Below are 25450 nucleotides of genomic sequence, written 5' to 3'. Positions count from 1 at the left end.
CAATTATACTATTAAAATTAACAGAATTGCCTAGCATTAAAACCTTCTGGTGCAGTTTTATCACTTTCAGTCTCCGTAGTTTGCATTCTCCCAAGTGTTTTCAGCACTCTTTTTAGTTGCACTATACAAAACAGGTACACACTGTCCCTATAAAAGGTACTTGTGTCGAAAAATCATCTCAAATCACATTGCGAAAAACAAATAAAAATCCTCACTGAAAATTGCTTAAAACTAAAAAATAAATACACTTAAAATAAGCAAGATGTTCTGCCAACAGTGCAAGATTTTATTTTTTTTGTAGTGTGGAACACCTCACGGATGTAATAATAAGAATACATTCAAGTGTACTTATTAAAAAGAAAAGACAATAATAACTACATGTGTGGTTGTCAAATTTTTACTTGCTGTAATCTCTCGTTTGAGGGTTTAATGGGGACGATAAGAAAAATGCGTTTGGGGATAATGGGTTGCAGCCGCACGAGGTGGCAATATTGGCAAAAAAAACGACAAATGTGTACCCTGCTGGTCACTACCTGCGATAATGGACAGACTGGTAGAAGAGTCACAAGGCCCGATAAGAATACACTCCGTCTGGCCCTGCTCGCAGAAAAATGCATTCGGGGATAATGGATTGCAGCCGCACAAGGTGGCAATATCGGAAAAAAAGCCACAAAAGTGCACTCTGCTGGTCACTACCTGCGATAATGGACAGAATGGCAGAAGAGTCACGAGGTCCGACAAAAATACGCTACGTCGGCCCCCGCTCGCAGTTATATGCGATCGGGGATAAAGGATCACGGAATATTTTTCAACCCGAAATGTGTGTAGCGACGGATTACAGTAGAGAAATGTTTTTCCTAAAACAAAAAGACACGAGAGCAACACACTACACTCGAAAACATAATAGCAGCCTCTCGAAGTATTCCGGAATGTGCCTTCTTGTTTGGGTGATTCCGTCTCCTACGACACTTGAACGCATCAAACGGAACAAGCCATCTCGTCCGGGCTCATCAAAATATTCTGCTCCATCTCAACCGCGTGTTCCTTTTCGACGGCACGCGGCGGAATATGCACGTGCTCCTCTACGATGATGCATTCGGTGTCTCCGTTCTCTATTACCTCCTCGTCCTGTGTGGTCTTCCGGGCGTGGTCGGGCGTGACGGGTGTCGAGAGGAGGGGCGTGTCGACGTCGAGCGCGGCGTCCTCGTTTTTGGGTCGTTCGACCTCCAGGAGCTCGACGCTGTCCGGATTTCGGGTCGGATGGTTCGATGGAGGTTCAGGAGACGAGTGGGACGGTTCGGGAAGTTCTTCTGGGTTTTGACTTTCTTGTTTGGGATGTTCGGGTGAATTGTGGTCCGTCTTTTCTGTTGGGACGGGAAAAAAAAGCGATATCATGTTCAGGATTTTGACACCTTTTTCATAGACAAATTAAAGCTCTTTTAAGGACTTTCAAAGCTGATTTTCCAAATTCTCCAATACCATGTTTATTTGTAGAGCCCTTAATCACAAAGAGTCTCAAAGGGCTGCACAGACCACAGATTATTGCAAACCACGGACTAATTATTACACCATCCCCTGATCTAAAACTTACATGAGGGCAAGGGAAAACTCAAAAACCTTAGTCAAGTCAAGCCATGTTTATTTGTGACGCCTTTAATCACAAAGAGTCTCAAAGGGCTGCACAGACCACAGATTATTGCAAACCACAGACTAATTATGAAACCATCCCCTGATCTAAAACTTACATGAGAGCAAGGGAAAACTCAAAAACCTTAGTCAACTCAAGTCATGTTTATTTGTTTGGCCCTTAATCACAAAAAGTCTCAAAGGGCTACACAGACCACAGGTTATTGCAAACCACAGACTAATTATTACACCATCCCCTGATCTAAAACTTCATGAGGGCAAGGGAAAACTCAAAAACCTTAGTCAAGTCATGTTTATTTGTATAGCCCTTAATCACAAAGAGTCTCAAAGGGCTGCACAGACCACATATTATTGCAAACCACAAACTAATTATGACACCATCCCCTGATCTAAAACTTCACGAGGGCAGGAAAAACTCAAAAACCTCAACATGAGGAAAATGAAGAAACCTTGAGATGGGACCGCACATGAGGTCATCCCCCTTCTAGGATGACCAGGCTGCAATGGATGTGATTTTTAGATCTGAGTAATATATTTGTTTTTCGGACAATCTCTCCCAATATAGGTGTTGGGTAAAAGTTTATCTTACATTTTCAGTTGCAGGAAGTTCTTCCCATTACAATTTACCACTAGGAAATGCTACCTTTATTTATATGCATTATAAATGTCCATAATTCATACCTAAACCTTGCACTAATACACATTTCATAGTGCCCTGTTTAGGTGTGCAGGGTTCCTACACCTTAAGGCAAGTTAAATTCCAGACTTTTTAAGACTTTTTAATGCCAAATGAACAACAACAAAATCGCAAAAAATAAAAATATAACACTTCACGAATTAGAGGCAATTTTAAACAAATTTTATTTTCTTTCAAATCACATTTTGGTCCGGTTGAAAACTTTTTATCTTGAAAACGTTTTATTATTTTATTGCAAAGCGAAGCCACCACAGATTAGTGTCAGCGTCATTTTTAAGCCAACTTAATGTGAAACATGGCAACGACTTTAAGTGTTAATTTGTGGTTCGTGCAGCCCTGTGAGACTCCTTGTGATTAAGGGCATCACAAATAAACATGACTTGACTTGTTACAAGCATTTCACCCAAAATACAAGTGCATTTCAACCCTTAAAAACAACATGAAATTCAAGCATTTTCAAGGATTTCAAGCGCCCGTACGAACCCCGTGTAAAGTGATGAGACAACAACTTAATGCTTCATTTTTCTAACCTGGTGACGGAATGTTGGGGTCCTCTTTTCCCTCTGTTGTAAAACGAAACAAGGTAAGCTTTTGACACGCTTTTCAGCAAAAGCAAAATATAAATAAATATAAAGAACTTACTTGCAGTTATGCCCACAGAGACGTGATAAGTGAGGCCTTTGGGATCAAAATACAAGAAACACAAAAATGAAAAGAATCTGTAGCAGTTAATTCTAGAGTTCAATTAATTTAAATGATTTAAATATGAATGATTTAATAAATAGTACCAACATCAATCATCAAACCCTAGCAGTAGCATAAAGCATTTGCAAATTCTCCAGAGAAGCGGACAGCGTCATGGGCATTAACACTAGCATAAGTGGGCGAAATCAGCAAAAATAAAAATTATTTTGAAAAAAATAGTTGTATATAAAATATCAAAAAATAAAATTAAAAAATATTAATGAAAAACACGCAGCACGGCGGCGCAGTGGTTAGCGCTTGTGCGGCACAGTTCATGTCATGGGAACCTGTCGTGGGTTCAAATCCAGCTCCAGACTTCCTGTGCGGAGTTTGTATGTTCTCCCCGTGCTTGCATGGGTTTCCTCCGGGCACTCCGGTTTCCTCCCATGTTCCAAAAACATACATTTCAGGTGAATTGGCCGGTCCAAATTGTCCATAGGTGTGAATGGGCGAATGAGTTGTCTGTCCCTGTGTGCCCTGCGATTGGCTGGCAACCAGTTCAGGGTGTCCCCTGCCCACTGCCCGGAGATGGCTGGGATGGGCTCCAGCCCCCCCGCGACCCTAATGAGGATAAGCGGTGTAGCTGATGAGATGAGATTAATGAAAAACACAAAGTCAGACTTAAATTTTGTTTATTGAAATATAGAGATGTAGAATGTCAGTAAATGGTTAGCGGCTAGCATTTGCATGTTATTTCACAGAGGAGTACGGCGTCGCGGCACAAAAACTAGCATTAGTTGGGGATTTTGCCCAGATTAAAGAAATAATTCATATATGTAATTATAAATCCAAACCAGTAAATACAGACTAAAAACCTCAAAATCAGACCTATATTTTGTTTAATATACAGGTATAAAATGTCAGTAAATGGCTATCATTTTCCACGTTAGCGGTTAGCAAAGGCCTGCTAATTCACAGACACAAATGCTAGAATTGCATGAACAGTAGCATGAGTGGGGAAATCAACATAAATAAATGAATAATTAAAATGACTCCTACTTAAAAATGATAATACATTTTAGAGTTGCATTAGCACTTGGCATCGTCGACAAAAATGTTGGCATCAGTCGCTACAGTACTTTAAGTAATAGGTCTGCGAGCAGTAGTGCCTTTCTGCAAAGAGGCGGCTAACATTAGCAGCTAGCATTGGCATTGACGACAACAGTACTAACACGGTGTATCAGAATAAATTATATTGAAATATAATGTACCTGGCAAGCTCCACAAACCGGACGTCTCCAACGTCTTGAGCTTCTTCTCCAGTTCTGCGACCCGAGTCCCGAGAACCCTAGAGATAGAGGGCTCAGTGAACAAGCTGAGAAACACTTAACCTAGAGAGTGAAAAAACCCCAAAACAAAACGGTGGCTACTTGTTAATTTGTCGCTGGTGATGGATCAACATGTTTTTCTCGTGAATCGTTTCCAAGAGAGCGCTTGCAAGGGACTTGAGGTCCGAGATGGACTGCGGCGTGACGGGCAGCGTGCACCCGCTTTCCTCGGACAGCAGTTCCTTCACTGCGCACACACGTACACAACGTTGTTATGACAAGTTAAAGGGACAGCGTGTAATTCAGCACGAGAGGTCGCTTTAGCTTATGAGCGTGTGCATTCCGAGGAGACACACTATAGAAGCCCAAAGGATACCACTTTGAAAAGTCACAGGGCACACAAAGACAGACAACTCACTCATTTTCATCGCAAAACTCCATGCAATAAAAGTGTTTTATTGCATGCTTTGGCGACAGTCATTGCACGTATTAAAAACTGAAGTTATGGTTTGACTAGAAGCGACTTTTTTTTTTCATATCCTTCTCTCTGCACCGTCTCGCGGGCCGGATTATATCTGACGGCGGGCCTGATACGGCCCACAAGCCATAGTTTGGTGACCCCTGGTCTGCAAGGATAAAAATGTTTTACTTGATTTTTATTTATTATTTGCCTGTCCCTAAAAACTGGATAGAGGTTTATATATAGATATATTTCTCTACCAGGGTTGGGTAGGGTTACTTTAACTTGATTACTTTCAATTACTTTTGGATTATACCAAATATGCTAATAAAAGACAAAATAAACTAAAAATGAATAAAATGACTAAATTTTGTGCAGGCTTTGGGAGTAACGGAATACATGGAATGGCAACAATGATGTTGGCATGTTTGGATTTATTTTCATTTTGTTTCTGTCGCATTTTATGTTCAGTTTGCTGGAGATCAAAGAGGTCAAGGCCAGGAGAGAAAGCTTACCACGTGTTGTGAGTCATCATTTTATTCATATTTAGTTTCTTTTGTCTTTTATTAGCATATTTGGTATTGGAGTAATCCAAAAGTAATTGAAAGTAATCAAGTTAAAGTAACCCTACCCAACTCTGTTCTCTACTGACTGTTGTATTTTCATTGATTTCATTTTTCTTGTGTTTATTATCATTTGTCACATAATAAAATAAACTTCAAGAAAAGTGCTTGTCTAGGGATCAAGAGGTCACAGGTTCGATTCCCGGCTCCTCCGTGTCATATGTCAAAGTGTCCTTGGGCAAGACACTGAATCCCTAATGCCTCCTATGGCAGGTAGTTGCCTCGGATGGCTGACGCTGCTATCGGTTAATTAGTGTGTAAAAGGGAAAAGTGTGAAGCAAGTTGTAAAGCGCTTTGGGAGGTCTTCATTGACTTGAAAAGCGCTATAGAAATGCAGACCATTTACATTTACAGTCATGATGAGTCGACTATTAAAATAGCTGTTAGTTGGAGCCCTACTGTGATCACTTCTCAAAGTTTCTTAATTTTCCTCATGCTGAGGTTTTCTACAGTTTTTCCTTGCTCTCATGTAGGTTTCAGACCCGGGGATGGTGTCATGGTAGTCGGGGCAGCCCATTGAAACTAAATGTGAATTAGCGCTGTCCATCCATCCATTGTCTTCCGCTTATCCGGAGTCGGGTCGCGGGGGCAGCAGCCTTAACAGGGAAGCCCAGACCTCCCTATCCCCAGCCATCTCCTCCAGCTCATCCGACGGGATCCCGAGGCGTTCCCAAGCCAGCCGAGGGACATAGTCTCTCCAGCGTGTCCTGGGTCGCCCCCGGGGCCTCCTGCCGGTGGGACATGCCCGGAACACCTCCCGAGGGAGGCGTCCAGGAGGCATCTTTATCAGATGCCCGAGCCACCTCAACTGGGTCCTCCCAATGTGGAGGAGAAGTGGCTCTACACAGAGTCCCTCCCGGATGACTGAGCTTCTCACCTTATCTCTAAAGGAAAACCCAGACACCCTGCGGTATACAAATAAATATTATGTGACCTCACCTTGTTTGGCTGAAAGCACCCCAGTGAGCGCGCTGCTGTTGTGTTTTCCGTAATGTCTGGAGTTTTTTCTGGTTTCCAGTGCACTCTGAAATAAAAAGTAGATATTATCATTATCATTTAGGTGTTAAACAGGCGGCCCGCGGGCCAGATCAGGCCCGATAAGGGATTGAATCCGGCCCGCGAGACAACACTCAGAGAAGCGCAAGAGAAAAACGAACTGCAGGTTGAAATATGTCAACTTGATGTTGCCAAAGCTAGATGCCTCGAACAAAGACACTGTACTTGTATTTCTTTCTCTCTCTCTCTCTCTCTTTTCCACCCCTTTTCTCCCACTCTCTGTCTCTGACTCTCTGTGTCGATCTTTTTCTCTTCCTTTGTTGCTCTTTGTCCCTTTCTCTCTCTGTCTTTTAGCTTCTTTTGCTCTAACTTCCTTTTTTCCTTTTCTCTTTCTCTCCTCCTACCCTTTGCGCTTTCTTTTCTCTTTTCTCTCCTTCCATCTTTCTATTCCTCTTTGGATTTCTTTATTCCTCTCCCTTTCTTCCCCCCCTCTCTCAAGACTTTTTATCTCTTGTTTCTCACGCTCTATCCCTCTCTCCCTTTTTTTCTTTCTTTGTCCCGCCCTCTCTCCTTCCCCCCCCCTCTTTCTTTTATTGGGTGGCAGTAGCTCAGGAGGTAGAGCGCTCGTCTTGGGATCAAGGGATCCCAGTTCGAATCCCGGCTTGTCCGTGTTACATGTCGAAGTGTCCTTGGGTAAGACACTGAACCCCTAATACCTCCAATAAGTAGGTTAGCGCCTTACATGGCTGCAAGGCCGCTATTGGGAAATATGGAGCACATTGTAAAGCGCTTTGGGAAGTCTTGACATGAAAAGCGCTATATAAATGCAGATCATTTAATTTCATTTCTTTATCTCTCTTTTTCTTTCTCTTTAATCTACTAGTCCGGCCCCCGACAGAATGTTTGTTCTATCGCGTGGTCCCCGAGTTAAAATGAGTTTGACACCCCTGATTAAGACGTTTTTGTCTGGCAAGCTGGATCTAAAAGCCTGGTAAGCTGAAAGGGGCACACAGGCCATAGTTTTTACACCCCTGACCGACTGACACATGAAAAAATATAGGTACCTTGTATTTGCCCAGGTTCGTCTTGAGCAAGTTGACTTCTTCTTGAAGTTGACCCAGCCGATCGTGCAAATACCTGAAATGGGCAAAATTTGCAGAGTCAATCCTTTATGCGACAAACCTTTCTGAAAACATCTTCAAGAACCTGTTCTCCATGCAGAGCGCATCGATGTCCAACAAACCGACGCCATTGTTCCCGACGATGTGGTTCATCTCCAGGTTGAGGCGGTGAGCCTTCTGCTGGAAGACATCTCGCTCGGCTCGCACGTCCTGGAGCTCGTCGCTGAGGGATTTGGTGCTGTGCTCCAGCAACTCCGTCTACCAGCACGTGGAGTTTTAACTCGTCGGAGGGTCGGCTGGTAAGGCTTGAGTGAAGATGCGGACGGCTTACCTGCTCTCTGGCTCGTTCCAACTGTCTGACCAGGTCCTCGCGCTCGTGGGCCGGGAAATGGCGAGCGCCCACCTCGTCGTCTCCGAGACGCTGTTTGGTGATGGTCATACGAAGGAGCTTGGAGACAAGAATTACATTGTCAAATCATTGTTTGATCAAATTTAATCACAAAAATGAAACAAGGAATTTTTTTATTTATTCTATTTATTGTATTTTTTTTTTTCTATTTTTTAAATTATATTTTTTTAATTATTATTATCTCATCTCATCAGCCGTACCGCTTATCTTCATTAGGGTCGCGGGGGTGCTGGAGCCCATCCCAGCCATCTCCGGGCAGTGGGCAGGGGACACCCTGAACTGGTTGCCAGCCAATCGCAGGGCAATTATTATTATTATTATTTTATTTTTTAAATATATATATATATTATTTTTTTTTAAATTTTGTTTGTTTTTGTATGTATCCGTCTTGCGTCCTCGCGAGGGATATGACCAGGGTAGATAGATAGATGGATAAAAAAACGAAACAAGAAGCAGACAATTAACTAAAAATGGAAACAAATCAATCAATTAAACATGTAATCGTTAACTAAACATTTGAAAATTCATTTATGAAATAATTAATATCTACATTGATAGTAGCTAATAAAATGTATAATAAATAAATCTGTTAATTGATTGAGCTTAATCAATCAATTAACCAAATAACAATTCAATTAAGCAACAATTAATTACAAAATGTTACTGAGAAATAATTAATCAATACATAAGCAAAAGTTAATACAATTTATTTAAAAATAAATACAAGTACATTTGTTGATCGATTACTTTCTTCATTAATTAATGAATCAATCAATTAAATAAGTAATCATTTAAAGAATGAATGAATGAAATAGTAATTTAAAATATGATTTATAAAAGATTAGTGAAAACAAATAATAGTTCATTAAAAGTTTTAAAAACAATGAATTAATAAACAAATTTGCTAATCATTTTATTGATAAATTATTTAATCAATCACCCAAGTGATCATTCAATTAATTAATCAATCATTAAAGTGAATTTATAAGTAATTCATAAATACAGTTAGTATAAATATTTAACACAATTCTTAAAACAAATAAATTAATTAATAAACAGATTAGTTAAATATTGGATTACGTAATCGGTTAACTAATAAAACAATTTAACCAAGTCATCACTCAATTAATCAATTATTAATTTAAAATTAAATGCACACATTATTCATTAACACATTAATTATACTATTTAACAAAATTATTTTATTTTAAATAAATTGTAAATCAATTTTTAAAAAGTTAATCAATTCATTGTGTGTGTTTCCCCATATTCCTGGATATTTTGCAATTATTCATACACCAGGTTGCAAAATTCACATTTCGACGCATCAATTGCTGTCAATCACCTTGTTGTCTCCCTGAGCTTCGGACAGCCGTTGCTTGAGTTCCTTTACCTCCTCCGAAAGACGGTTGCTTTTTTCTCTGGAGTCCCTCAGAAGCTGAGCCAAGTTCACCTGCGGAAAGTTCCACACGTTCACCTTCACAGAGTTCATCCCCACTCTCAATCTCATAATTTGCCTAGAATGTACCTGGTTCCGTTTCTCAGGAGGTAAAGACAGATCTCCATCCTCCAAAATGAAAAGAATAGAACCATTTCTAATCAATTTCAATTGTTTGTTTAACCTTAACAATGCTTGCAAAGAACTTACAATGAGCTCCCTGTATTTCTTTTTAAGTCCTTGGTGCCTCTCACGAAGCTGGTTGGCCATCAGCTTGTACTGATCCCTTTCCTGCTGGCATGTGTCCAGTTCCTTAGAAAGGATAAGCAGCGCTTCCTTTTTGCTTTCCAGCTTCTTCTTGCAAACTAGGAACTGTGGAAAAAAACAGATACTTATGTCATTATGAGGTCGATTGAAGTTGACACATACCCGTGCAGTAGACCTCGGGATGCAGGATTCATGTAATACAAAGTTTATACTGCACAGCGAGTAATAAGAGTTTTTTTTCAGTCTTTCATTACGGCATTTTCCCCAACATAAGACATCAACAACAAATTCTTTTGCATACCCAAAATCGTACAAAATTTAACTTTGTGGTATTCCTGTGTATGACAAGTTAAGTCTACAAGCTGCCTGTCTGCTATTGGTCTGTGTCATATAAATTGCTGATCTGCTAATAGATTGCCCCCCGGCATGATGAAAACACAGGTATAATAAATGCTTTCTCTTCGTTCAGTTCAGAATCTCACGTGCTTTTTTTATTTGTTTGTGACTTTTTATTTGGGCACATCACAAAAAACATCAACCGCTAATTAACATGGTGAAAAAATGAAATACTTGCACAAAACAGATGTACAATACAATAATATAATACATAAACATCTGCCAAAATGATGTAGGCAGAAGCAGAAGCTCTAAACTGCCAAACCCTATTAAATTCAATATTCAAATCAAAACAAGAAATCAGAACACAATAATAAATGGCTTAGTAAAGACTTTGCAAGTTAGTGTGATACAATATTATTTTTATACTGTATTTAGACGCTATGGGTCTCCACGACTTGCAGTGACGCTAAAGAAAGAAGCGAAAACATGATAACCATGGAAAGAAAGCTTGCAAGTATCAAAACCTACGAAGAAGGATTACGGATTGCCACTCTCCCTAAGGACTGTAACAAATTGACAATCTGGTCAATTATACAAAATAAGGAGACAATTAAAGCAAAAGGAAATATTTTAAGGGCATGACTATTATCGGAAATGGACGCTTCAAAATCTGTCTTAATTTGAATCCAGACCTTGTGGTAGAAAATATTATTGAGCGAAATATGATGGAATCAAAAGCAAAAAGAGAAAGAAATTCTCTATACAAAATAAACACTATTTTTTTTTAGCTTGAGTGTAAACATTAGTCACTCAAGGTTGACAGATATGATAAGGGAATGTTTTCCGAGGGGGGTCGTAGTAAGATTTTTTTAGTATGTTCTGAAGTTATTTAGTGTTTTTGGTTGTAAAAAAATATATAAAAAAATAACTGAATTGTATTTTTGTATTTTTATTTATTCAGCCAGTATAAACCATAAACATGATATATACAGGAAATCATATGACACGCGAACCTCTCGACGTGACACGTCGCCTTCGATCGGCGCCGGGTTTTTAGACCCAACTGCTGTGTTGGGAGTCATTAGGTGACCAAACCCCCCAACTCCAACCCTTAATGCCGAGCGCCAAGCAGGGAGGCAATGAGTACCAATGTTGTAAGTCTTAGGTATGACTCGGCCGAGGCTTGAACCAGCGACCTCCCAGTCTCGGAGCGGGCGCCCTACCATCTAGGCTACCGAGCTGGACCATCTAGGCTACCGAGCGCCGTGCTTAGCGCGTGTGCAGCACAGTTTGGAGGTCATCAGATCGACACTCCTGTGTGGAGTTTGCATGTTCTCCCCTTGCTTCCGTGGGTTTCCTCCAGGCACGCCGGTCTCCTCCCACAATCCAAAAACATGCATGTCATGTTAATTGGCCGGTCCAAATTGTTCCTAGGTGTGAATGAGCGAGTGACTTGTCTGTCCCGGTGTGTCCTGCGACTGGCTGGCAACCAGTTCAGGGTGTCTCCTGCCCACTGCCCGAAGACAGCTGGGATGGGTTCCAGCACCCCCGCGACCCTACTGAGGATAAGCGGTGCAGATAATGGATGGATGGATGGATGGATAAATGAATTGCAACTACTGTACAAGTGATGAATCAGCCACTGTGAAATGAATATCACTTCCTTGTGCAAGCACCCTGCAGGAAAAGAGTGAGTGCTTTGAAATGAGTCGCTCAACAGACCCATTTTAGTCACACTTGCTAATGTGTTTATACTTTTTACCTCGTTGACGAGCCCCTGCCAGTCGCCGTCACTCCTCCTTGGCGGATCCATCTCACAGTAAAACCCTCCACAAACGTCAGTCAAATAAACATGTCCTTTCTGCTCCAAATATTTCGAGATGCGTTATTGTCATTGACACCGACCTGACAGACGCTAAAATTAGGAGTCATTATCGAAAATAGCTTCGTAAATCGTGGGGAAATAAGTAATTTTTAAGCCGTTTTTCGATTACGTGTGATTAGATTCGGTTAGCTAGCATTAGCATAAGTCACGTGAGTCACTTTCTACCAATAAAATTGGGAGTCACACCTCCTCACTGTTTGACGTATGACGCGTGTGAAATCCAAAGATAAATACGGAACTTTCTCAATTATATGCTTGAATGAAAATTTTAAGAGTTATCATCAAAAATAATTTTTTTAAAAGTGCAAAAATAGATACATTTTCAGCTGTTATTTGATTCTATGTGGCTCGATCCATGATAGGTAGCGTTAGCATAGGTCACATGAGTCACTTTCAGCCTATCAAATTGTGAGTTAACCTCCTCTGTTTGACGTAGTGACGTGGTGAAATCCAAATATAAATACGAAACTTTCTCAATTAAATGTTTGAATGCAATTAGTAGGAGTCATTGTCAAAAATAATCTTGTAAAAAGTGCAAAAATACACGCATTTTCAGCTTTTATTCATTCTGTGTGGTTAGATCCTGTCAGGTAGCGTTAGCATAGGTCACGTGAGTCAATTTCAACCAATCAAATAGTGAGTTTACACGTCCTCGTTGTTTGACGTAATGACGCGTGTGAAATCCAAGGTAAATATGTTTTTTTTTTCATTTAAATGTTTGAATGAAAATAGTAGTAGTCGTTATAGAAAATACAAACTAATAACTAGTGTGAAAATAGAGCCGTTTTTCGATTCCGTATGGCTAGATCCTGGTTAGCTGACGTGAGTCACTTTCAGCCTATCAAATTGTAAGTCTCCTTGCTAAAATCAAAAATAAATACAAACGTTTTCACTCAAATATTAGAATGAAAATATTAGGAGCCATTATCGAAAATAACTTTTGTTATGTTTAAATTTCAAATTATCAAGCAATTTTCAGACAATGTTAAGCTAGCTCCTGGATAGCTAGCTTTAGCACAAGTCACAAGTCAATTTAAGCCAATCAAATTGCGAGTCGCACCCCTTTGCTATTGAACTTCATGACACTTTTAAAAGCCTTAGGGTTAAAAAAAATCACAAGTATTTTGCTTCAATGTTTTATACAAGTTTTTAGTCCAAAAAGTGCTAAATTCAAATAAATTCATGTATTTAATTATGTAAAAACAAAGCACAACAAAAGCACAATGCAAATTGTAGTTGTTTTTATTCATTCGTATAGTAAATATTGATTTAGCATTCACTAGTCACAAAAAAATGATCAAGTATGCATAATTTTATATATACAGTACTACAGTTACAGCCTGTGGTTCAATAAATAATCACAATGTCAAGCATTTTAATAGCAGCCTCAATACTCAGTAGCCTAGATGGTAAGGCGCCCGCTTTGAGACTGGGAGGTTCGGGTTCGCGCCCCGGCCGAGTCATTCCTAAGACTTAAAAAGTGGTCGGCGGCGCCCTCTCTTGGCTGCGGCTGCATCGGGTCAGATGCAATCGACATTTCGTTCTGTGTACATTGTTACACAGAATGACAATACAAGGAAATTATTATTATTATTATTATTATTATATCATTTATGTACTTTGCATAGTCGATGTATAATGTACCTTGAGCTTTAAAGTGACAGTGTGTAGTGATTCACCACTAGAGGTCGTTATTGCATAGAATGGAGCTGAAGCGTTTACATTAGAAGAAGACGCACTAAAAAGCCCAAAGGGTACCATTTGACAAGCCAACTTCCATATTTTCTGAATTCGAGATAATTACAGGACATAACGTTTGTGTTAATCCTCACGAACGAAAACCCCAAAACATATTAAAAAATAAAATAGCCAATAGTTGGAGTTGGTCAGCGCTGTTGTAGGTGGCCAACTGCAAGAGCAAGAGAAGCGACTAAAAGTGCCAGTAAAATAAGGCATTTGTCAGCTAATAATAACAATAGTGGATAGCTACTACCCGGACCCTCCAGCCAAATGGCTAACTTGAGTGGCTAGAAAAGGAAACCGTGGAAAAAAGGTGTAAAATGCCTGAATCACCGAACTCAGCTCTGGAAGGCACGTGACACTAAATTACAAAGCAAGAGCAGCTAACAATAAATAGTGGCTAGCTGTGAGCCATAGCCTGCAGCCAAGTGGCTAGTAAAGAAAACAGTGCAAGAAAAGTGTAAAATGCCTGAATCATGGAACGACTCTCTGTGAAAGGAGAGTGACACTAAAACACTACGCAGGAGCAGCTAATAATAACATGAGTGGCTAGCTCCGATTCATAGCCTCCAGCCAAATGGCTAACACGAGTGGCTAGTAAAGTAAACAGTGGAAAAAAAGTGCAAAAAGCCTGAATCATGTGATCCACGATCTGTCAAAGGAGAGTAACACTAAAGGACGAAGCATCAACACCAAATAATAACGATAGTGGCTAGCTTCGAGCCATACCCTGCTGCCAACTGTCCAACATTAGTAGCTAGAGAAGGAAACAGTGGAAAAAATTTGAATATGACTAAATGACTGAACTTGGCAACCATCCCATTTGGGGTAAGTGGCTGTTGAGTGTTAAAAGGACAAGCTCTCAATAACAACATTGGCTACCTGTGAGCCATTGCCTGCAAAATAGTGGCTCACATGAGGGGCTAGAGAGGAAAACAGTGGAACAAAATATTATAGATGCATGAATGATGGCACTGGGCCATTGACCATCAAATGCAGGGCTCAGCTATACACAGAGTGGCTTTTAAGAGCTAAAAGCACCACCGGGAAAAGCTATCTTGGCAAAATCCACATTCAGGCGTTTGTAGTAGTAAAATGAAAGCCTGCTAAGGAAGAGTCATTATTATATATTGTGGAAGCGTGACTGTTCTGAAGCAAGTTATTTCACCTTATAAGCTTAAATCTACAACAACATGCTCAAAAACAATAGATTTGCCCTTAAAGCTAGACGAGAATATGAAATTCCTTCGGTCTGTGGAGACCGCAGAAAATGACCGCGGAGACTGAACATAGATGTCCTTGAATTTCTGAAAGGTTTTGCTCTCCGTGTCCCACAAGTAAATCTGAGTGAAGGAGAAATCGCTGCCCAGGGCAAGGTAGTGCCTGTCCATGAAGGAGAACGGCTGGAGGACCATGGCTCCTCGTGAAGGAAGAGTCTGCATCTCGGTGAACTGCTTGCTGGTCCACTTCAGGATTTTGGAGTCACCAATATAGCAGGTCATAGCCAGGTATAGTTCCTCTTCAACACGGAAAGCTTTTACCGCCACTACGTCTTCGGCGTCAGGGAATTCGCTATGAATCATGAACTTCAAGGTGCTCTTGTTCCACAAGTAAACGACGGGCGATTGAGAGCGACTCGCCAAGATGAGGTAAGACTTCCCGTCCGTTTCCACGTACTCGGCGTCCGTATCACGGAACCATTCATGAAGGAACTGATAGGTGTAGAAGCCGGTCTGGTTCAGGTCTGGTTGGTGGCTCCATTTGTATAGCGTGGACAGACCGGCCTTGGAGCTGTCCACGATCACAAAATACCACTCGTCGTCCATGCGGAAGACTTCGATGTCGTTGGGTTTGGAGATGTTGAGGACCTCGATGGACTGGAAGTGGGTGAACTTGTTCTGCTGATCGTCAAATTTGTAAACGTGGGAACCCCCGAAGAGCTGAGTGACGATGATCAGGACGTGTTCTTCTACCAGGACCGACGTGCACCCGACGACGGACTTGCCTGTGGAAATAAACAGCATTTTAATACATAATGGCCTCTGCGCTGAGCCACCTGGAGTAACCGTGGACCTACGTCAGGATGCTCTACTTGGATTTAAGCTTGGCATTCAACAACATCATCCTGGGGATCCTGGTGGAGAAACTGTCCCAACTAGGGTTCTTCTACATCTGCTGCTGGATTCATCATTTTTCTTTTTCTTTGAAGTCTTTATTAGATGTTTATCCAGATGTGCTATGTGTAATCTCATAGAAAACAATAGTCCCCCAGTTTTAACCACTAAAAATAAAGACAATTCAAATTCAATTTCCACGAGTTGTCATGATTACTGATTCGGGGTACCTGCGGCTGCCCCGTTGGCGCCATCAGCCCTGGTCGCTGATTGGCTCCCTGCCACTTTTTAAACCCCCCAGCTCCCTGTTACCAGCGTCAGACCGTTTGCAAACCTATAGTCCCAGCTAGGCAAGCTCATACCTTCCGACATTTTCCTGCCCTGTTTTCCCCTGCCTGATACCTGTTGCCGACCTGTTTCTGGGCCCGTTTCTGCCTTGACCTGCCATTCCGACCACCGACCTGTTTTGCCCTGTTTCCCGCCTGATACCTGTTGCCGACCTCTTTTCTGGACTCGATACCGCCCTTGCTCTCCCGGCCAGGCTAACGATCAGTATCCCTGATGCCTACGATTATCCTCGCTCGACACGGAAGTGCCACTTCCGCGTTTCCGCCACCTGCTACCCGTGTCCATCGATCATCGGATCGTGGAAGCAAACACGGCTCTCTCTGTCTTTATCAATAAAACTGTGTAAACGAACGCTACTGGGTCCTGTCTCCGTTTCTGGCTTGTGGCACGAGTCCTGTTTTCAAAATTTAGAACAGACTATTTCTAAGAACAAACGAAGTCCAACCTGTTATGTTGTCAAATTTCCGGAAGTTCATTTCAACATGATCCCACTCCAGTACCACGCAACTGTTGGAGTTGGGGGCAGCCATGGCCACGTAGATGTCATCCTTGAAGGAAAAGATGTCCGCCGACATGGACTGAATCGGAATGGATTGATGACGTACAAAATCTGTGGAAGGGGGATCAAGACAGGAAAAACATGACAGTTGCATTATCATTTCTCATTCTTTGTACCAAAGAATATGGATTTAAATTTTGCTAGATTGAGAAATCATTCATTTATACAACTGAACAAAGTATGGCTAGACCGATGGATGAACTGTTGGATGGATGGATAGATGAAAAACGGATGAAACATGGATAATGTCAGAACCAGAACAAATGGTTGACCCAATCGCGTAACGTTTCTCACAAGTTTATCAAGAATTAAGGATTTTATACATTTGACTATAAAGGATTTTATACGATTGAATACAAATTACATTTAATGCAAAATATATTCACTGACTGGGCTGTGGAGCGAGGTCAGGGCACCCTGGTGGAAAATGTTGTTTACAGGAACGGCAAGAACGGGACGTACGGCTGATAAGGTAATCAGCACATCCAGACGCTGTTGACGCAGAAAGGCCCTGATGATGTCGAAACGCTCAGAGTTGTTTTGAGTACCCCAGACATCGGGACGCTCTTCTACGAGATGGTGAAGCCCAGGGGGCTTCCTTGGCGCGCCCATGGGAGGAGTCGGCACGCCATTATGCGGGGAGAAGATGGCCAAAAGGAGAAAGCTAAAGGACTTCAGAAGAGGGCTCCCCAGAGACTCCAACGTCACTAATTCGGCTGTTTTTGATGGAGTACACTTAGTTAAATTGTTAGGGAAATTAAATCTGCCCCCGTGAGGAAATGTTGGCTTCCTGTTCATCTTTTCCCTCAAGAAACGAGCATGCATTTATTGTTGGGTGAATGTAGGTTGTGTTTGGTTAATGGAGTCAGATTACTAATTCGAACAATTTGGTAAACGGCACATTTTGATATTTAATTCCAACAAGATATAGAGGAAAAATCAGCGCCAGCGATATAGTGCTTGCTGGACGTGGGAAGCAAGCCGCTCACGGGATCGGAGCGTGTTACGAATGCGGAAGTGGATCTTCCGGAGCGGGAGATCGTAGCGTAGTCAGACGGAAAAACAGTTCGTTGGCCGGGACGATAGATCAGAACATGGTTGGGATTAAAAACAAAACAAAAAAAACGAGTCGTTAGCCGGGACGGGAGATCAAAACGTGGTCAGGGTGAAAAAGCGGGTCGTAGAAGGAGACAAACGGGGAAATCAGGAAGAGACAAGTGGAAAACGGGTGACAAAAACGGACCGACGGGAGTCAGAGTCAAAACTGCCTGCATTGTGAAAACAGAGGTTCGCTGACGGACTGACAAAAGGGGAGTGAAAGGACTGAGATTAAGTAGGACAGAGAACCAATCAGGTAGCCAGCAGCAGCTGGCGCCAAGCGGGCGGGCACAGGTGAATGTAATCAGTCATGACAGGATGATTGTTTGAAGGTTGGATTGATGGAATGACAGATGAATGGATCGATTGGGAAATGGAATATTGATTGGATGGAGGGATGAGGAATGGATGTATGGTTTGAAGAATGGAAGGTTGGATGGATGAATGCAATTCATTGCACTGCTTTGATGTAGCGCTTTTCAAGTCACTGAAAATCTCCCAAAATGCTTTACAATGTGCTTCACACACTCACACACCGATAGTGGCGTAAGCTATGCAACGTGTCTATTTCCTTTTTGGGGCATTAGGGGCTTCAGTGTCTTGCACAAGGGCACTTCTGTCAGGACCAGAACGGAGACAGGGCCCACTTGTGTTATGTTTTCTCAGTCTTCTCTCAGGGTTGCACTCCGGTGATCGCTGGACGCTGGAAGCAGGTCGCTCCGAACGCGGAAGTGGGACTTCCGTGGCGAGCGATGGCGGTGTCCGGAATGGATAAAACGGGTCAGTAGCCGGGGCAGGAGAGCAGAAAACGTGGTCGGGATCAGAAACGAGTCAAAAGCCAGGAGAGGAGAGTGGACGTGGTCAGGATCAAAAATCGGGTCGAAGCCGGGAAACAGACGGGAGCAAAAACCGGTGGGAGTCAGGGTCAAAAAAGCTTGCCTAGAGTAAACTGAGATTCGCAGACGGACTGACAACAGGTGACAGATAGACGTGGGTTTAAATAGCGACAGGGAGCCAATCAGAGTCCGAGGCAGTTGGCGCCAAAAGAGCGGCCACAGCTGATTCACATCGGTAATCATGACAGCTTTAGCCGTTTACCTGTGGACATGCAGTGTCCCTCCGCAATGGGAAGGTCATTGAGACGTTTGCCTTTCATCTCCAGCGGTCCTACGCAGAAGACGTCCGACACGGTAGCGTTGGTGTTCTTCAGCCACACCATTAGCCACTTGTTCTCACAGCTACACTGGAAAGTGTTACCTCGGAGATCTCTGACAAATGCATCAGGAAACAAAATGAAATGAAATGATCTGCATTTATGTAGCGCTTTTCAAGTCAAGACTTCCCAAAGCGCTTTACAGTGTGCTTCACATTTCCCAATAGCGGCCATGCAGCCATGTAAGGCGCTAACCTGCTTATTGGGGGAATTAGGGGTTCAGTGTCTTACCCAAGGACACTTCGACATGTAACACAGAGAGCTGGGATTCGAACTGCGATTTCTTGATCCCAAGACGAGCGCTCTAGCTCCTGAGCCACTGCCACCCCAACAAAAATTATACTGCGGTAAACCCCTAGGGTACAGCGTCCCCACCTTGAATGAAAACTTTATTCGAACATCAAAATAAAAACAGAACAAAAACAATAACTCAACAACGAAATAATGTGACATAATATGTTCGAAAAGAGGTAGTAAGAAGCAGATGCTTATATTCCATACCTCTTCATCTTCCCCACCAAATACACAAATGATATAACAACAATTGTAATGATATTAACAATAACAGTCCTGATATAACAATAGCAACAATAACAACAAAGTTAACCATAGTTTTAGACGCACTATTCCCAATCTCTCGTATCACTCATACCCCATTTTCTTCATCTCTGTATTCCGCCAGGAATGTTTTTTTTTGTATTCAAATTTGAACAAGTGAATAGTTGGACATTGTAGGATCTCGTCTTGTAAATTTTTCCAAAGTTTGACTCCACACACAGACACACACATACTTTTCCTGGTGGTTCTCACCTTTGGGATTATGCATTCACTACGGCCCCTTAAAAACGAACAATCTTTAGATTGTTTCACAACCAGGGTTGGGTAGGGTTACTTTAACTGGATTACTTTCAATTACTTTTGGATTACTCCAATACCAAATATGCTAATAAAAGACAAAAGAAACTAAATATGAATAAAACGACTCAATTTTGTGCAGGCTTGGGGAGTAACGGGATACATGGAACGGCAAAAATGATGTTGGCAAGCCATTAGGATTTATTTTCATTTTGTTTCTGTCGCATTTTATGTTCGTTTGGCCGGAGATCAAAGAGATCAAAGCCAGGAGAGAAAGCTTACCACGTGTTGTGAGTCATCATTTTATTTATATTTAGTTTCTTTTGTCTTTTATTAGCATATTTGGTATTGGAGTAATCCAAAAGTAATTGAAAGTAATCCAGTTAAAGTAACCCTACCCCACCCTGTTCACAACACAATGTGGAATACAATATGACGGCATTTTCCCCACCGTACGACATCTAAGGCAGCAACTAAAGATTATTTTCGTAATCGATGAATCGCTCGATTATTTTTTTGACTCATCGGCTTTTTTAATGATATTTTTAATTTCCTCCCCTTTATTCAAATACTGAAGTTTTGGACAAATAGGAAAAATAGTGCGAAAAACAACAGAATCTTCTATAATATTAAACAATAAAAAATTAAGCGTTTGTCAATAACAATAAACAAAAATACATACAAACATATGCTATGTCACGGTTGCCATGGCGTCCAATTGGCCCTGCCCGTGTGGCACCAGCTGCAGCTCATTGACAAATTGGCTTTCTGTCTATTTAAGCTCAGTGCTCTCATTTTTCCTTTGTCAGTCCGCCTACGAACTTCTGCCCCGCAAGACATGGGATTTGACTCGGTCCTGTTTCCTGTTGGTATTTCCTGTCGGTTATTGTTCCCGTTTATTTTCTCCTGTTTAATTTCGGTTCCCAGTTTTGTTTACGTCAATTTTTGTCCTGTTTATTGTTTTCTCCAGTTTTCGTTCCTGTCTAGTTTGTCCTATTTATTTTCGATATCCTGTTTCATTATCTATCCTGTCTGTCCTGTCCCGTATCGACCCCATCTGTCCTATATCTACTCGGGCAATTGGTATTGATCATGTCGGTCTCTGGCTTCCTATCATTTCACGCCAGACTGCTGCCTAACGTGCATGACTCCCCATTTCCCGTAAAATAAAAGGCTTGTGTGAGTAACGTCACGCGTTTGGGTCCTGATCCTGTTCTGGTTCCTGACATGCTATCCACCTTCAAATATGTAAAATACTCTTTTTTGGCAAATCTTTTAATATAATAAACATCCCCAATATCCAAATGATATGTAATATGCCTAAGAATCTGCCCTTTGTGTAGAGTTAAACATGCCATTATTAGTATTTTTCTTTTTACTTGTTTTACTTCTTTTCTGTTTTTTTTTCTCTATACTGCTGCAGCACTTTCTGTTCCCTTGAATATTGTTAACTTTGTCTCATGATGAAACAGTAAAACATATCAAAGTGGAAACTTTCATGCCAATTGTGTTTGTAATAATGTTCAATAAAAAGAATTCAAAAAATATGAGAACGTTTTTATAAAACGGTCATAGCTCCCTCTGCCGAGACTCAAGTGGTACTACAACTCCCGGCTTCACAACGGAATTGTATGCTTTCATATTTGCATTGATTTAAAATACTTAGTGGCTCATAAATCATGCGATACAAAAAAATCTATGATCTATTAAGTTAGTAACGCTTTTAATAATTGATGTTAATCAATTTTATCAATTAGTTGTTGCAGCCCTAACAACATCAACGGCAAATTATTTCACATGCCCAAAAACGTAAGAAATTCAAACTTTTCTGTGTTCGTGCGTATGATTGTGAGCAAGGTACGTGCCTATTACATCTCTGGGATGCCTGCCTCTCATTGGTCGACGTCATATAAGATGCAGGTCTGCTATTGGTTTGCGTCACATCATTACGAAAATACAGAAGTACTATTGGCTGAACTCCATCCCACAAGTTTATCTCTTCGTTCAATTAAGAATCTCGTGTAGTAAACTTTGTTTAGCTGTGGGTCCCAAGTCTAGCAGGGATGCTAAAGGGAGAAGCAAGGAGATGATACGCATGGAAACGAAGGTTGAAATTATCAAGAAATATGATATGCTCTCCCGTCCTTAATTACTTTTGCTGAAAGTACAAGTCATGTGCCTCATTTTGTCCCTAAGATGTTTGTCTGCCATTGGTCGTGTAACGACCAGAATGGAAACAGGACCCAATTGCGTAATGTTTACCAAAAGTTTTATTGAAAAAAGGAGGAAGGGCTGCGCCCACATTCCGGTGTTCGCTGGACGCGGGTAGCAAGTCGCTCTCGCATTCGGATTGTTATCTGAACACGGAAGTTGATCTTCCGTAGTGAGCGATGGCGGTGTCAGGGACGGAAAAACTGGTCGGTAGCCGGGACTGGGAGAGCAAAGCGTGGTCGGGGTCGGAAACGAGTCGTAAGTCAGGAAGGGAGAGTAGACGTAATCGGGATCAAAAATGGGTCGTAAGCCAGAACGGGAGAGCAGATGTGGTCGGGATCAAAACAGGTCATAGCTGGAGACAAACGGGAGCAAAAACGGGACAGGCGGGAGTCAGGGTCGAAAAAGACTTGCCTTGTATAAACAGAGGTTCGCAGACGGGCTGACAACAGGACAGGTCTGGGTTCAAATAGGGACAAGGAGCCAATCAGAACCCGCGGTGGTTGGCGTCAAATGAGCAGGCACAGGTGAATCACATTGGTAATCATGACAGGTCAACATTATAAAAGATGCTGGTCTTCTATTGGTTGGTGTCACAGCCTCATAAAGATGATGATGATGTGGTAGTGGCTGAACTACTTCCCACAATTCTCGTTGTTGAGTTCAGAATCCCGTGTGAAATACTTGATTTGTTTAGTTTTGAGCCCCAAAGCTTGTAGTAGTAAGCAAACACATAATAGCATTAGGTAATTAGTTTTTATTCCCCGACATGCAACAATCCTCTTTTTGGAAAAGAATTAAAGTGTTATCCTCAGATTCTGCTGCATTCATTTGGTTATTGCAATCGAACACCAAGTCCAGCCTGACTCAGCAGAATAAAAGCGCATTCAAATGCAGGACACACACAAAAGCGCTGACTCACAATTCCAGCAATGAATCCAAGTCAGAAAACAAGTCTCTTGGCAGGAAGCTCATCTTGTTATTGGCGAGGGAACTAAAAGGGGATATGAAAACACGGGATTCAGATTCCGAGACGCTTTTAATTTGAAATCGAATGAAAATAAATCCTCACAGATGTGTAAGATCTCGAAGTCCTCGGAAGGCCTTTTTACCGATTGTTTCCATCTTATTCCCTTCGATGAACCTGGTAAACAAACAGTACATAAATCTATTAAATTAGTTTTATTTCGCTTAGTATGAATACTTATGCTTACAAATACTTACAAATACTCCAAATTTGGAAGCCCGTAGAAGGCATCATCTTTAATTGTAGTTAAAGAGTTTGCATTTAAAAGCCTGCAAAATAGAAAAGGTGTGTTACATAAGCTCATTTCCCATTAATATCGTCTGCTCGAGAGCTGGCCTCCCTGAAGTTACCGAGACGCATTGTTTATAAAGTTTCACTTTCTTATTACTCATTTATTATACTCGCACGCCATCTAGCGACCAACAATATAAACTGCATTTAAATATGTGATTCCTGTCCAAACCAATCAGATTCATCCTGGAAACATGCACCTCCGATGGAAGTGGTTATCAAAAAAAAAAATAAAAAAAAAATTATATATATATATATATATATGTAGCAGCAAGATGTCAGACACTCACGATAGCTCCCTTTAGAAAAGCCTCGTATTTTGTAAACAAACTACAAATTTCTCCAGCTACGAGGATTAAAAAAACACACGTTCATATATTTTTTACACATCATCGAAATCAATATTATTTTTTATTATTAATGTAAGTTTGTTTTATCCACTAGGAGGCGCTCAATAATACACACTGTCCCTTGAACTCTTATTTGGATAAAATACAAAGAAAACACCGCTAATGCGTACAATCAAATACACAGTCTTTAAAATAATGCAATTTTTATGCATCGCTTTTCAACAGTGCACAAAACTTAAAGGGACTGTGTGTAATATTTAGTGCCTCCTAGTGGTACAAAAGACTTACATTCAGTTTAAAAAAAACATTGATTTGAAAACTACAATACAAATGATAATTTTTATAGAAAATCATAGGTCAAAAAATATGTACTTCTTTTACATGGTGGAATCCCTACTTAGGTCGCCGTCATGTTTGTCTGGCATCTTGCTGCTAGGCTGTGCTCTTGGCACTGGTTTTCGAACTATTATACTGATTTTTATTTTTATAAACCCCAGAAATTCTCATCTCATCTCATTAGCGACACCGTTTATCCTCAGTAGGGTCGCGGGGGTGCTGGAGCCCATCCCAGCAATCATCGGGCAGTGGGCAGGGGACACCCTGAACTGGTTGCCAGCCAATCGCAGGGCACACGGGGACAGACAACTCACTCGCTCATTCACACCTAGGGACAATTTGGACCGGCCAATTCACCTGAAATGCATGTTTTTGGAATGTGGGAGGAAACCGGAGTGCCCGGAGGAAACCCATGCAAGCACGGGGAGAACATACAAACTCCGCACAGGAAGTCTGGAGCTGGATTTGAACCCACACAGGAGGTTCCCAAGACATAAACTGTGCCGCACAAGCGCTAACCACTGCGCCGCCGTGCTGCCACCCCAGAAATTCAAAGGTCAAAAATTTTGTATTTATGATGCACAGAATTCTTCACTCAGGTTGGCGCCATTTTTGTCCGGCATCCTGCTGTGCTCTGTGTGCTCACACCAGATAACACAGTGCCGCCTAGTGGTCAAATATTACACATTGGGGCTTTAATTAATGATTTTTTTTTGTTTGTTTGTTTTTGTAAAGACTTACAGTAGCTGCAGAGAAGGCATAAGGGAAAACATTCCTTCTGGTATTTCTGCGATGGAGCCGTTAACGATGCTCCTGTTCGAGAAACATGAAAATGAGATTTTTGACGCTAATTTTCGAAAACGACGTTTCAAAATGAAAGCTTACTTACAGCGAGTTGATGTGACTCGGGAGCGCGCGCGGAAACTGCGAAGTGCCCACACACATGACGCTTTCCTTCGTGCACGAGCATGATGAAGGACATTTGAAATTCTTTCTCCATTTGTTGCCGCTGCAAACGCACATCAGCGCGAACAAGGAGAGCAAAAGGCGGCGCATGGTGGCAACTCTTTTCCTTATCAATCAAAAAAAAAAGGATCCTTTATCGCATCGAGAAGGCGAGGACGCTTCTGTCCTGTGCTGTCCTGTCCTGGCACCGACTGGCACGCGCCTCGCTGCGCACTCGCGTTGATGCAAGCGGTTTTGATTGATTGATTTATTTTACTCATCTTTTTAAAATAGTCGTTTTTGAACGACTTTCTTTTACTAATGCACAGGGTTGGGTAGGGTTACTTTAACTGGATTACTTTCAGTTACTTTTGGATGACTCCAATACCAAATATGCTAATAAAAGACAAAAGAAAGTAAATATGACTAAAATTATGACTCACAACACGTGGTAAGCTTTCTCTCCTGG

General features: G+C 41.5%; 2 protein-coding genes across 3 annotated transcripts; both read right to left on the bottom strand.

Moving 5' to 3' along the window:
• Nucleotides 1–263: 263 nt before the first annotated feature.
• Nucleotides 264–12074, bottom strand: LOC148360569 (coiled-coil domain-containing protein 149-like). Of its 2 annotated transcripts, XM_088341438.1 has the most exons (13): nt 11772–12069; nt 9614–9775; nt 9494–9532; nt 9311–9418; nt 7888–8004; nt 7642–7814; nt 7500–7572; nt 6379–6463; nt 4459–4603; nt 4300–4376; nt 2987–3022; nt 2875–2907; nt 264–1364 (listed from the first exon to the last, which is right to left on the bottom strand). In XM_088341438.1, the coding sequence occupies exons 1-13, from the start codon at nt 11820–11822 to the stop codon at nt 979–981; spliced, it is 1485 nt and encodes a 494-aa protein (XP_088197564.1). In that variant the 5' UTR covers nt 11823–12069; the 3' UTR covers nt 264–978. The 2 variants fall into 2 exon arrangements, with proteins under 2 accessions (XP_088197564.1, XP_088197563.1); XM_088341437.1 differs by having other exon boundaries at nt 9311–9532; nt 11772–12074.
• A 1046-nt stretch (nt 12075–13120) lies between these two features.
• On the bottom strand, nt 13121–25199 carry LOC148360568 (leucine-rich repeat LGI family member 2-like). The gene is made up of 8 exons (XM_088341436.1): nt 24926–25199; nt 24778–24849; nt 23257–23328; nt 23105–23176; nt 22955–23026; nt 18852–19021; nt 16542–16706; nt 13121–15639 (listed from the first exon to the last, which is right to left on the bottom strand). The coding sequence occupies exons 1-8, from the start codon at nt 25090–25092 to the stop codon at nt 14804–14806; spliced, it is 1626 nt and encodes a 541-aa protein (XP_088197562.1). The 5' UTR covers nt 25093–25199; the 3' UTR covers nt 13121–14803.
• Nucleotides 25200–25450: the final 251 nt, after the last annotated feature.

This window comes from Urocampus carinirostris, chromosome 8 (genome assembly GCF_059441175.1).
Source record: "Urocampus carinirostris isolate Australia breed hairy pipefish chromosome 8, RoL_Ucar_1.0, whole genome shotgun sequence".
Classification (NCBI taxonomy): Eukaryota; Metazoa; Chordata; class Actinopteri; order Syngnathiformes; family Syngnathidae; genus Urocampus; species Urocampus carinirostris.
The sequence above is the reverse complement of the archived record's forward strand: the minus strand, read 5'-3'. Positions and strand labels throughout refer to the sequence as shown.

Excerpts from the sequence above, each read along its gene's own strand:
- LOC148360569 (XM_088341437.1), bottom strand. The coding sequence starts at position 11,822 with ATGGATCCGCCAAGGAGGAGTGACGGCGACTGGCAGGGGCTCGTCAAC. Across the intron at positions 2,908-2,986 it reads CTCTGTGGGCATAACTGCAA|AGGGAAAAGAGGACCCCAAC; the intron begins GTAAGTTCTTTA and ends GTTTTACAACAG. Across the intron at positions 1,365-2,874 it reads CCCCAACATTCCGTCACCAG|AAAAGACGGACCACAATTCA; the intron begins GTTAGAAAAATG and ends CCGTCCCAACAG.
- LOC148360568 (XM_088341436.1), bottom strand. The coding sequence starts at position 25,092 with ATGCGCCGCCTTTTGCTCTCCTTGTTCGCGCTGATGTGCGTTTGCAGC. Across the intron at positions 23,329-24,777 it reads ATGCCTTCTCTGCAGCTACT|GCTTTTAAATGCAAACTCTT; the intron begins GTAAGTCTTTAC and ends TCTATTTTGCAG. Across the intron at positions 23,027-23,104 it reads CTTCGAGATCTTACACATCT|TTCCCTCGCCAATAACAAGA; the intron begins GTGAGGATTTAT and ends ATCCCCTTTTAG.